The sequence below is a fragment of the Sander lucioperca genome, chromosome 5 (assembly GCF_008315115.2).
Source record: "Sander lucioperca isolate FBNREF2018 chromosome 5, SLUC_FBN_1.2, whole genome shotgun sequence".
NCBI classification, from domain to species: domain Eukaryota; kingdom Metazoa; phylum Chordata; class Actinopteri; order Perciformes; family Percidae; genus Sander; species Sander lucioperca.
The window spans coordinates 14,560,901-14,573,942 of NC_050177.1; the positions used below are offsets into that span (position 1 = coordinate 14,560,901).

General features: G+C 39.4%; 1 protein-coding gene across 1 annotated transcript in view; it reads right to left on the reverse strand.

Annotated features, from left to right (window-relative positions):
• Positions 1-11,167, reverse strand: part of LOC116057155 (zinc finger protein 271-like) — a 191,947-nt gene extending 180,780 nt beyond the window's left edge. Inside the window, exons 1-3 of the mRNA XM_036001059.1 lie at positions 11,003-11,167; positions 5,880-6,091; positions 5,385-5,553 (exon numbers count right to left, since the gene is read on the reverse strand). Of these exons, the coding sequence (XP_035856952.1) occupies positions 5,385-5,553; positions 5,880-6,091; positions 11,003-11,056 (435 nt within the window). The 5' untranslated portion in view covers positions 11,057-11,167. The remainder of the gene's footprint in view (positions 1-5,384; positions 5,554-5,879; positions 6,092-11,002) is intronic.
• Between the last annotated feature and the right edge of the window lie 1,875 nt (positions 11,168-13,042).

Sequence of the window (13,042 nt, forward strand, 5' to 3'; positions counted from 1 at the left end):
TATGAAGGTTTGCTTCTTTTCTTTGTCTTAAGTGACAATACACTGAATATTTCAGCAACTTGACATCACCTTAGTAAACAGTGATCAGAATTTGTGCAAATTGTATTTACCAGGTGATTAATTAACAACAACAAATACTTCTTTGTAGCAGCATTAGTTAAAAAGCACTAGCAGTTGAACCCTGAACTCAAACAAACTAATTTTGAGTGGAATAAATCCCTTCAAAGGGAGGGAGTGTAATGTGTAGTCGTAGCCAGGATAACATACATGCTGTTCAGAAGATTAAGTTACTGCTGGTCAGCCTTCAATGTGGAGAGAAGATCAGAAAATAACAACACAGCTATCAGGGCATGAGGAGGAGGCAGGAGGACACAGCTTGGCTCTGAAACATGTTCACAACGAGGCAGTGTGAACGAGCTGGTGAGATTTAAGGTGACTACTGTGAGAAAACATTTTCCCACATTGTTCACACCAGTACGGCTTCTCTCCAGTGTGAGCACGTCGGTGAAATTTAAGGCTACTACTATGAGAAAACGTTTTCCCACATTGTTCACACCAGTACGGCTTCTCTCCAGTGTGAGCACGTCGGTGAAATTTAAGGCTACTACTATGAGAAAACGTTTTACCACATTGTTCACACCAGTACGGCTTCTCTCCAGTGTGAACACGCTGGTGAGATTTAAGGTCACTACGCTGAGAAAAGGTTTTACCACATAGATCACAGCCGTAAGGTTTCTCTCCAGTGTGAACACGCTGGTGAGATTTAAGGTTAACACTCCTAGAAAATGTTGTACCACATAGATCACAGCTGTAAGGCTTCTCTCCAGTGTGAACACGCTGGTGAGATTTAAGGTGACCACTCTGAGAAAATGTTGTACCACATAGATCACAGCTGTAAGGCTTTTCTCCAGTGTGAATGCGTTGATGGATTTTTAGGTGACTCTGTCGTGTGAAAGCTGCCCCACATTGATCACAGCTGTAAGGCTTTTCTTCAGTGTGAATGCGTTGATGTCTTTTTAGGTTACTCTGTAGTGTGAAAGCTGCCCCACATTGATCACAGCTGTGTAGATTGTCTCCAGTGTGAACTCTCTGATGAATCTTTAAATATCCAGATGTTGTGAAGGATTTGTCACAGTGTTGACGTTTGGGTCCCTCTCCTCCTCTCCGTTTCTATAGCAACAGACAAACAGAGAGAAAGAGAGAGAGAAAGAGAGTAAGTGAACAACCTTTTTAAATCCTGGACTTGCTCTCACTCACAATTTTCACTCTTCATACAATAATTTATGACAACATGAAGTTAAATATGTGCCGGTTGCAGACATGTTATTATGGAAGCAAATGTACTTTTCATAACTTTAATATGTTCAGAAATAGTCTACATTTTTCAGGCAAGTTTCCCCATTCAAATGATTGGCAGTTTAAAAACTAAAACATTTGGTCACTCTCTTCAGTTTTACTTTCAGTTAAAAATCCCATGGTAACTTTAAAATAACACAAACCTTTCATACATTCTGGGTATTTTTCATCCTTTAAATCCCATTCAAGCCTTTTGAAATACATACATTAATTTGAAGTCAAAATAAAGGTAAAGTTCTTCTGGTTGCAGACATGTTACTATGGAAGCCATTGGGCTCTTCTCAGTGTTTCCCACAGGTTGAGAATTTACTGGCGGTGGTGTGTGGCGCAGGATGTGACGGCGCGGTGCGTGATGACTAGGTTTAGTAATAATGGGTTCAGTTATAAACTAGTCAAAAGAAGGTGAAAACAATGACTACACAACATTATCAGATCATTTAGAAAGAAAAAACTATTTACATATTAAACAAATTAGACTTAAAGACGACAATATTGCGACACTATGCGACATCTGACACTATTTCAGGGTAGTTATTAGGGCTGCACGATATGAGGAAAATATGCGATATGCTGTAACGTTGTTGAATATCGCGATAATGATATAACTTGTGATAAATAAACAGATATTAAAATGTAGCCTATTCAGTTCTGCTGCTTTCAGTATTTTGCTAAAAAACAAAAAATTGCTCATTAAATTTTAAACAAATGACGAAAAAGTGTAGCCATGATGTGCTTTGACAATTAAATCAGTTTTTTTTTTGCCAAATGTTAACGGTTCAGCAGATAAAATACCCATAATACTATACTCCATACAGAAAATGACATGTTATTATTAATCTCAACACTGTTTCCTCCTAACTCCTGTTAAATCACATAAGACTAGGAATATCTAAAGTAAATTATTGTTCATTTTGTTTGTTAGATCATTGTTCATTTTTTGAAGTGTATTAATCCGTGTTTTGGGGATCCTAAACATAGCCTACTGTTCTGTACTATACATGTCCTGTTGCACTCATTAAGTTCTCATCTGAGCAGATTTCTGTCATTCAAACAACTCTGAGTTGTAGTTTAAAACTTTTAGAGCCAATTTAATAAAATTAAGGGTTTAATTCGGTCTCGGGTTCATAAATACAGTTAATGGATACAGGCACGGAGAACTGAAGGCTCGGTTAGCAACCATTAGCTCTGATTAGCAGTTAGCGTCGGTTAGCTAGCTCCGTTATAAAAGACATGAAGCGGAGGAGCCTGCCGCGGAGAGGAGTAACAACCAGACTCTGATAAATGATGTTCAGGGTGCTTTCACAGCAGCGTGGCCCTGTTGTTTCTACGGTTTTATTAGTACAGTTAATCCCATTGCATTGGTGCTGTCATGCATGCGGCACACAACTTTGCGAGGGGGAGGGGCTGGAGGCAGCTGGTCTGTCTGCGCTGTAAAAAATTCACCGTTGTTTGGAAAGTAGAACCAATGTATGGGAAACTCTGCTAACCTCAGTAGTGTGGACGTGAGGTGTAAACATAGCAAAAGATTTTCATTTTAAAAATGTTAAATAGTGTTAGGTAACCACCCAGGCTTACAAAAATGGATTGTTGACAAGTAACCAAATGGCTCAGAATTACATGAAATCAATGTGTTCTTAAAGTGGTATTGCACAACAGTAGAATTTATAAATCCAGGATAACCGATAAAGCGAGGCTTGACCTAGTCTGATCAGAGCATCCTGAGGCCTGTACTACGAATCAAGATCAACATGTCCTGGATTTCTTTCAGTGATCCGGCTTCACCTAACCTAACAACCGCGGTCCCGCATAAGCTGTGTCACGACGCTGGTTATCAACTAGTTCAATCAACCCAGGGTTTCCCAATCCAGCGGCGCGCGTTCACATAAAAGAGGCGGTGTTTGCGCACCACGACCAATCACAAACATCTACCAGAGCTGCATATTTTACATAAGAAGAGCAAACTATAATTCTACATAAATATGAAGAACACAGACACGGTTTTACAGGCAAAATGCAGGAAGGAAAGCTGGCAAAAAAGCCGACGCTTTTATGCGTAAATCACAACGTTTAGCTTATCAATATCCAGTGGTGTAGTCTACGTGATAATAAGCTCCAGGATTTCCATATACTCACTTAAGAATGCACAATGACACGTAACAACATACTTTCCATTATATGTTTGATATATTTTGAATTATCATCTGTGCTTTATTCTTCACATAGGCTCAATGGAGGTATTTCACCATAAATTGGTGCATAAAAGTGTATCGGAATGCAGGAAATGAAGTCGTTGATGCTTAAAATTTCCCTGGGGGAGGACACCCAGACCCCCCACTATGATATGCCCCCCTCCTCCCCCAAAGGCAGATTCTGGCCAATATACAGTACAGTACACCCACTACAAAACATTAGACTAAACTGGTCACTTCCCCATCAGTCAGGCACAAGATCTGACCATAATTACACTTTTGCTTTCCATAAACTGTCGTTGCTTTAGGCTTTTATTTCAGTTGCAACCCCAGCAGTGGTGCGCGATCATGAGAGGAAATTAAAAAAAACAACATAAAAACATAATTTAAACCGATGTACGCATTGGCAACACACGGCTAAAGAAGCCAACAAATAGCCTATATGTAATTCCCTCCGCTTCAAATCTATATCTTTCATAAAGATACCCATCAGGGAATGTTTACGGGGTTGTCGGTCTCTAAATGTTTTAACTTTTATGAGCGCACATCTCTCTCTCTCTCTCCTCCGAGCTCCAGCTGATCTTCTAAGAACGGTGACGCCGTTATCAATCGAGTATTGATTGGTCAGTGGGCGGTGCTTTTATACCGGTTGATCTCTAATCTCCAACTTAACCTGCTCCCGACCAGGTTAGGCGTTAAGCATAAGTTACCACGGCGATTGAACCCGAACACAAATGATCCACCTTCGTAGTACAGAAAACCCTGGGTTGAGCCTGAAGTTAGCTCGTTAACGCCAAATCTCGCTTCGTAGTACAGGCCTCTGGTGTTCTGTGTTTCACGACGGCAAAGACAGGCTGAGGAGGAGAGACTAGGTCGAGTCAGGATGAAGTAATTCAGATAGATGAGCGTTCACGTCTTTCCTCACCAGACCGTGAGGTTGATAACAGATTTACTGATGCTAAAATGGAGAATAATCATCGTTCATACTTTACACAGAGTGACCAGCAGCTTCTTGTGGAAGTATGATAACGTGAAACACATTATTTGTAAAAAAAAAAAAGAGAGAGAGAGAGAAAGCGTGGCAGACGATCACGGACCGACTGAATGTGTAAGCAGCCTAAAAATATACATTAACTGACCACTGCTCTGAACTGAAACCATCAGAATCATACCATTCAAGGATTAGGATACTAATCATTTGCACAAATTAACAGTTGTACTCTTTGCCTTAAAAGTGAGCAGAAGATAATGTTACTCAGGAAATTTACCATGAAGATCCATTTTCTACAACACTAGAATATGATGCATAAATATCTCTTTCACTCTGTTCCTCTCTCTCTCTCTCTCTCATGGGCTAAAATATAAATGACCTAAGTCATATTAACTTCCACTGCTCGCTTTTAATGCAAAGTGTACAACTGTTCATTTTTGCAAATGACAAGTGACTCATTGAATGGTTTCAATTAAGAGCAGTAGTTCATACATGTATATTTTTAGATTTATCATTCAGTCGGTCCGCTATTTGCCACACCTTTTCTAACGTGTTTTTTTATTAACAGTTGTAGCTAGGTCTGCACAATATATCCTAAATGTTGCGTTAACTTGAAACGGGTAAACGTTATGGTGCATTCAAAGTTATTGTAAAATACCCTTTTCTCATCTGATTTTGTTGTTTAACAGCAATTTACTGGTGAAATAAGTTATTATTGTTATGTTATTATTACATTTTTAACAAATCATTTAAATTCCTCCCTTTTTTGCGATGTATTCATATTCATTAACATTGAGATTAGATTTCTGGGACTCTTCAGTCTGGAGTAACCTCTTTCCTTCGCTCACCTCCTCCTTCTTCCTCTTGCTCCCTCGCTCCTCTGAGTCTCCCGAGACCTCACTAACAACGTTCCTCTTGCCCTCCTTCTTCTTCTCCTCCTTCTCCTTGTGTTTCTGCATGTACTCGGTGATAAGGTCGAGGTCCAGGTTGTCTTGCGGCTCCCATGTGTTATCCTTACTGGAAAGGTGAGTGCAGACAGAAGAAAATCTCCTCAGGCTTTGTTATTAGGCAATACATTACTCACATACACACACTCTAATTGCTAATTTGTATTATTCCTTTTTTCTATTGTCATGTTGTAAGGTTATTTGATGGTCTGCAACTTAGTGTCAAAATTCCAAACCTTCAACTTTGAGGGCATGATACAATGCTGAAATTTATGCTGTAGATTATCTGCAATTTCTAAATGAACAAGATACTATATATATATATATATATATATATATATATATATATATTCAGGACCAAGAACACAAGTATTAATATTATAGACTCATACTTACTCTGAGAACCCCTTCCATTTCAGCAGAAACTCTACTCTTCCCTTCACCACTCTGCAGTCCAAAACCTTCTCTACCACATACTCCTCCTCTTCCTCCTCCTCCTCCTCCTTCACTGCTGCAGCTGCAGGAGGTGCTGCAGGCTGCTCCTCCTCCTCGGCCTTCTTGCCCTTCTTTCCTGCTCCGGTCGCCAGCTTGACGTCTGCTGAGGGCTCCTTTGGTAGACCCAAGGGGGAAACATGCAGAGATAATGATACAAGGGTTAGAAGAACTAATGGGAGGTGGGAGAGAATTATAGTTCACCATGTTTTACTATATTCAAATGTTCTGCTTGAATGGAGAAAATGCAAGGGCTGATGAGGTGACCAATCCATAGGACTTCAGAGTGTGAAGTATCTCCTGCATTAAAACTAGGGCTGCACGATATTTTGTTTCATTGTCTACATCGCGATATGCGCATGCGCGATAGTCACATTGCAGGACGTTGCGATGTTGAAGCTACAACTTCTTTGCTGCTTGATAAAAAAGTAAACTTCCACGTTCTCCTTTTCCATGATTGTTACCGGCCGACCCTTCCCCTTGAAGACAGGTGGTCATGTGACGTAACGTTAGTCCGACCGGGGGGGAGGGGGGGTTGTTATTGGAAGTGAGGCTCTCCCGTGTGTAGAAAAGTACCGTAAGCAGCAGCTGCCGCTGACACAGTGATGCACATGCTTCTCCATGGGTAGTGAAGCTACAGTAGTCAGTGTTTATGTTCTCTGCAAAGACAAACTAAATCACCTGATTAATGCAACGTTATCACGACATCTCACGGCCATTTTTCACCGCAGAAATCTGCTACCAGCCAGACTAAAGCTAACATAGTTAGCCTAAAGAAACAAGGCGTCTGTCCCAACTAATGTTATGGTTCGGAGCTGCGACGCTGGAAACGTAACACTAATCTACAACAGCAGTCTGTTTCTGATATAACGTCAGTTACACTGATTTAAGTGCTCTTGGATACACAGTTTGTTGCAAGAGTGTGACATGCAGGCTCTGCATGCTCAGCAAACCAACAATCATGATCGATTTTAATCAATTTATCAAACAACCACAGCAGGCCCCGCTAGTCGACCACAACCTGAAATTTAGAGGACGCAACATGCATGCATTATTAATATCATTCACTTTAGCCTGGATTGATATTATATGAATACAGTGGTGTCATGTCAGTCAACCAGTCTATTTCTTCATAATTTCACTCTCCTAAATCACTTCAGAAGAGTAATCACAGCGCTTACTTGCTTTGGTTTTTGTAAAGCATTAAAGTTCAACATAGACTGGTTCACATAAGAAAATTTCCTTTTTCATTTTTATTTTCTTTGTAGATGCACTCCCCTACAAAATCACCCCAGTAGTTGAGAATGATTTAGTATTTCTAAATAGGGCTATTTATGTCCTCTTGTAAAAATTTGTCTTTTTTTCATATCGCAATATATATCGCAGGAAAAAAAATATATCGCAATGTAAGTTTTTTCCAATATTGTTCAGGCCTAATTAAAACTGAAATAACTACTAAAATGTAAGCCACAAAAGTCATTAACTGGAGCTACAAGCTACATGCACAGTAGCCTCAATCAACGACAGTTAATTTACCAGAAAATCACCAGATGTTCCTCACCTTGCAAAACTCAGTTTGTTTCGGGAAACAACAACAAACTTTGAGTTAGCGAGCTACACGCTGAAAATGACAAGTTTAGAACAACGTTTTGATCGTGCAACAAGGCAGGCCTGGTTGGTTCTTTCTGGGAATAATTGTAAAGATTTACAAAGAATATGTTTAACGTTATGCCATTTTATATCTAACTGGGATGTTTTGGGACTGATTGAAGCAGGATTGCTGCGGGTGAAGTAATGTTACACAGGGTGATACACTGGTGAGAGCAAATTACGTTTAACCATGTATCAGCTCATTTAAATAGCTCATTTTACCGTATTGTGTGAACAGTTAACTTCATTTTATATTACATGTGGCTAGGGTTGGGTACCGCTCACATTTTTACCGGTGCCGGTACCGATACCTGAAATTTAGTTCTGGTACCCAACGGTACCTTTTTTCGGTACTTTCCCTCTGTAATAACAAAAAAATGTATTTCAGTTGTAAAAATTATTTCAAACCTATTTATCCTAGAGTATCTTCGCTCCGTCCGCACCTCTGTGTGTGTGTGTGTGTGTGTGTGTGTGTGTGTGTGTGTGTGTGTGTCTGCTCTCTGTCAACATGCAGATGGTGTTTCTTCTATCGGGGTGAAAATGTTCCACCTAAACAACTTCCTTCCTGAGACTATTTAGCAGAGCCAAAGTCGTTGCGTCCGGAGCTTAGCGCCGCCCGAGACGATTGTGATTGGTTTAAAGAAATGCAAACAAGCCAAAGCGTTTTTTCTCCTATCCCAGAATGTCTGAGTAAGTGCATGTGTGAGACCGCGCGTTGATGTGTCTGAACAAAGGAACAAACTATTCTAAACCGTTCAGGAACCAGACGTGAAAAAGTCAAGCCTCCGAAGAAGCAATAAATCCTGACAGATGAATCAGTAAACTTGAACGGTATGGTATCAGGGGGGGTGTTCTGAACTGGCTGAGAAGCTATCTACATAACAGGCAACAGTTTGGGAAGATGGGTGAAAACATCGGCTTAATCTTAGCACAGTGTTTCCATTTCAGCTCAATGAGTCTTTACTGTGTTTAGCTGTCATTTACAGCCACTCTGCTTTCTCTCCTCTCTGTTGATCTATTCCACAGACAGTTCACAAAGCTCTATTGTCAATAAAGTAAAAAAGAAAAGAAAAAGTTTGTCTAATCCACTATCTAGGTTTGTGAAATACCTCTGTTACTTTAGAGTGGTAGTTGTGTCCTGGGGGCTACTTCACATAACCAGGATAAGGGATTAAGCCGGGATATTCCTGTTATCCTGGATGAATTTAGCCTTGACTCGGTTTCACAACAGCAGAGGCAGATAAGTTATAAGTTATTATATAGTTAAGTTCATATTGTTGTTAGAAGTTTGATGAATATATTACTGCAGTTGTTGAGATAATTAGAAAAGGCTGATAAAGTTGCCAAATGTGTTTTAAATGAAGTCAGTTACTAAGGGCAATATATAAAGTGCTGTACATGTGTGTTTCTATACCAATGCACCGTAAATTATTTTAGTTGATTAATTTTTTTGTATTCTTTAACGACTATAATTTGGGAGGATTGTACATTTTTAAGAACATCCTAATTGTACAATCCTCCCAAATTATAGTCTTAGTTCACTGGACCAGTAACTATATAGTGTAGACTACTGTACCTTCATGTAACAACAGGGAGAGGACACCTCAATGGTTTTTGACCTTATATTTAGCTGGGGGGGGGGAAATAACTGATGAATATACTCTGTTACATTCATGTTTACAGTGTGATTATATTTATCACTTCATTCTCTTTATAGTTTCTAGATTTTAGAGTCCAATGTCTTCAGTGTCTTTCTGTTCTATGTCCATATATACGAGGGAGAAAATCATATAATATGTAGAGAAGGAAACTCAGCCTCTATATAAAAAAAAAGATAATAGCGGACCGACTAAATGATAAATCTAAAAATATACATTTATGAACTACTGCTCTTAACTGAAACCATTCAATGAGTCACTTGTCATTTGTAAAAATGAACAGTTGTACACTTTGCATTAAAAGTGAGCAGTGGAAGTTAATATGACTTAGGACATTTATATTTTAGCCCATGAGAGAGAGAGAGATTTATGCATCATATTCTAGTGTTGTAGAAAATGGATCTTCATGGTAAATTTCCTGAGTAACATTATCTTCTGCTCACTTTTAAGGCAAAGAGTACAACTGTTAATTTGTTCATCATACTTCCACAAGAAGCTGCTGCTCACTCTGTATAAAGTATGAACAATGATTATTCTCCATGTTGAGGAAAAGCCGTGGACGCTCATCTATCTGAATTACTTCATCCTGACTCGACCTAGTCTCTCCTCCTCATCCTGACTCGACCTAGTCTCTCCTCCTCATCCTGACTCGACCTAGTCTCTCCTCCTCATCCTGACTCGACCTAGTCTCTCCTCCTCATCCTGACTCGACCTAGTCTCTCCTCCTCAGCCTGACTCGACCTAGTCTCTCCTCCTCAGCCTGTCTTGGCCTTCGTGAAACGCACCAAGCCAGGCTCCACAGATTAGACTAGGTCAAGCCTGGCTTTATCAGTTATCCTGGATTTATAAATTCTACTTTTGTGCGATACCCCCCTGAACACTGACCTGAACATGGCTGGTATCAGAGTCCCAGTCTGCTGCTTGTCTTCTGGGGACCTTGTTGCTCCGCTGCTCCAGGTTCTGGTTGTCCTCCTCCATTCCTCTCTTGTCCTGAAATCCAGCAGATGTCCACTGGGGCTGCTGGACTCACTCTGGATTCTGTTCAGTACAAATCAAAGCAGCAGAGATATTCAGGAGCTGCTGTCTCCTCTCGTTTTCCTCACATCCACACACAACTAAAACAACAGTCGGAAAACTCAAAGCAGAGGCTGGAAAACTGTTCCATTTCCTTCCTAGCTACACAATCAACTCAGAGGAGTTTGGAGAAAACAGCATTATATTAAACTGGGAATAAATCTAAACCTCCTCTGGCTCTCCCTCTTCCTGCTCCTCAACACCTTCATTTGTTTCTCTCACTTTTTTGTTTACTGGGGCTAAAAAGGACGCTATGTCCCTTCATCGTTTCATGATAACTATTAGAAGAAGAACAAACGTAGGGGCATGCATTACATTTCGTTACCTAACCATCCCTCCCTACTTAACACGGACAGATAGCCTGTTGATTACTTTACTCAAATGTCTTTATTATCGCGATGCAGCAGCCAAGACGGATGAAGTTAGGTGTTAACATCACAGCATTGTGTAGACCTAGAAGGAGACTGACATTTGGATATTCACTTCTGCTTTGATGAGATGAGTTTGTTTAGATATGATTAAGTTTGTAAACACATCGAGACCAGACATTTCCAGACTTGATTTCATTCTCAGTGTGAGGAACAAAAGGAACACGGTTATGACAACAACAACAAGTCCCTTAGGAGATGAAATGGTTCAGCTTACCACCAGGAGAACTCGGAGCTCCTCTGCTCTCTCCAAGAGTAGTCGCTGTCTCATTCACCGAGCAGCACCACACGCTGCAGGCTGCAGCCTAGTGGTTGGGTGCGCCGCTCTAATTTACCCGTGTAGAACGTTGCGTCGCACATTAGTTCCGCTTTTGGCGCTCGCGTGTAAAACCATAATACATTCATCATTTTTGATTTGGTCAGCACGCCGACATGCCTCCGTGTAGAACCGCCACTGTTAAGGGACTGGGACATTCTACCAGAAACGTACAGTATCTGTCCTGGAATTGTTACAGTGAATAAAACTTGTATAATCCAAAACGGACAACAAAAATACTAAATGGGTAATTTCTGTGAGTTGCGCTTTAAAGGAATATGTAATGTTAGGTCCTTGGATGTTTTATTCTTAATTAAAAACACTTTTGAAAATTACAAATCCTGAAAAATGGTCTGTCCTCAGCCAAATTTTAACTACCTTGTCCATAATTTTGTTATTCTGAAAACTGTTATTTAGAAGAAAAAAAATCAGTATTCATTAAAAGTTTAAGCTGTTATCATTCACATTAATTGATAAAAAACATTAAATGTTACATAAATTCTACAAATAAATCGTATTTTACAACTGTCCCCATGTTTTCGGTCAGCCCTGTCACGTTACATAAAAAACAAGATAAAAAGTGTGTAATACGCCTTTAAGGTTATGACTCAGAGGACGTGACATCATTTGACTGATAAAGGGTGACTTTTTCTCAATCACTTTTATGATTTAAAGCTTGTTTTTGCATGTTTTTTGGGGAGGACGAGCTAAAGGGTCATGCGCTGTCACACTAAAATATCCTAGAAAACAATCAAAGTTTTGGAAAACCAAAACATGTCTAAAAAGGTTACTGAAATGCCTTGCTTACAAGCTAACAGTTTTGATGCTAGGAAGCTAGCATGCTGAGTAATGGCAGTGAAAATGGCCGACTGTCAGGCCCCGTCACATCAGGCCCTGTCACGGCTGGTCACGGCCCTGTGTGACAGTATTTTATATATCATATTATATTATATTGGCTGAACATGACCATGTTAGTCTCATAACATGTACATTAAAATAATAATAATTCCAAATAGGAATACTTACTAAAACTTAATTAAAGAACATAAAACAGAGATTTTCCTGCATCAACAAAATCCATAAAGTCGTCCTGTCACGTCACGGTCAGTCCTATCACATTATGATATAAAAATGGACTATTTAAGAAATTATTCATGAATTAATCTCTTTAAATGTGTACATGAAGGCGGGGGTATATATATATCCACTATTGCATATTTGTAAAAATCTGGGATATAAAGGAAGATTTTTTACAATCGTATGAGTAGCTGGTGGTTATTCTGTTCTTACCATCCACTAAAATTAACCACAAAGTCACATATTTCTTATGAGTTACAGAACCATGTCAGATACAATCAGGGACATGTGATCAATAAGAAAATTTTGTATCAAAGAAAGTCATAAGGAAACCTTTATAACATTTAAAAATTTGTCCTGACATTTTAGGGGGTGAAAATGTCTTTTAATCAGGCATAAAAACATGCTGAGATGACACAATATGTGTTTCTCATATCTTAATACTGTCTATGTTTAAAACTCACTAATAAACTACACAACTATCCCGCCGCCAGCTCGAGAGCACAGTGAAGCAACGAGACTTCCGGTTTCCTCCAAGTCAGGGATTTTCAGATTAAAAGTTTAAAATGAAAGAAGGCCTCCACCTGGAGGTCAGGAGGGGAACTACAGATACACATTCAGTTAATGAATCAGGTAGTGGTGGACTGGAACTGAGTACATTTACTCAAGTACTGGACTTAACTCGAGGTACTTGTACTTTACTTGAGTATTAAATCATGTACAGCACTTAAATAATTAAAACAATTTGTAAGTACAAAGAGAAATAACTAAATATAATGTAAGCATTTAAATGTATGTTTCCACCGGACTCCATTTAAATAAAATAGCAATTTCATGATTATTAAACACATTTCATTTATAGTC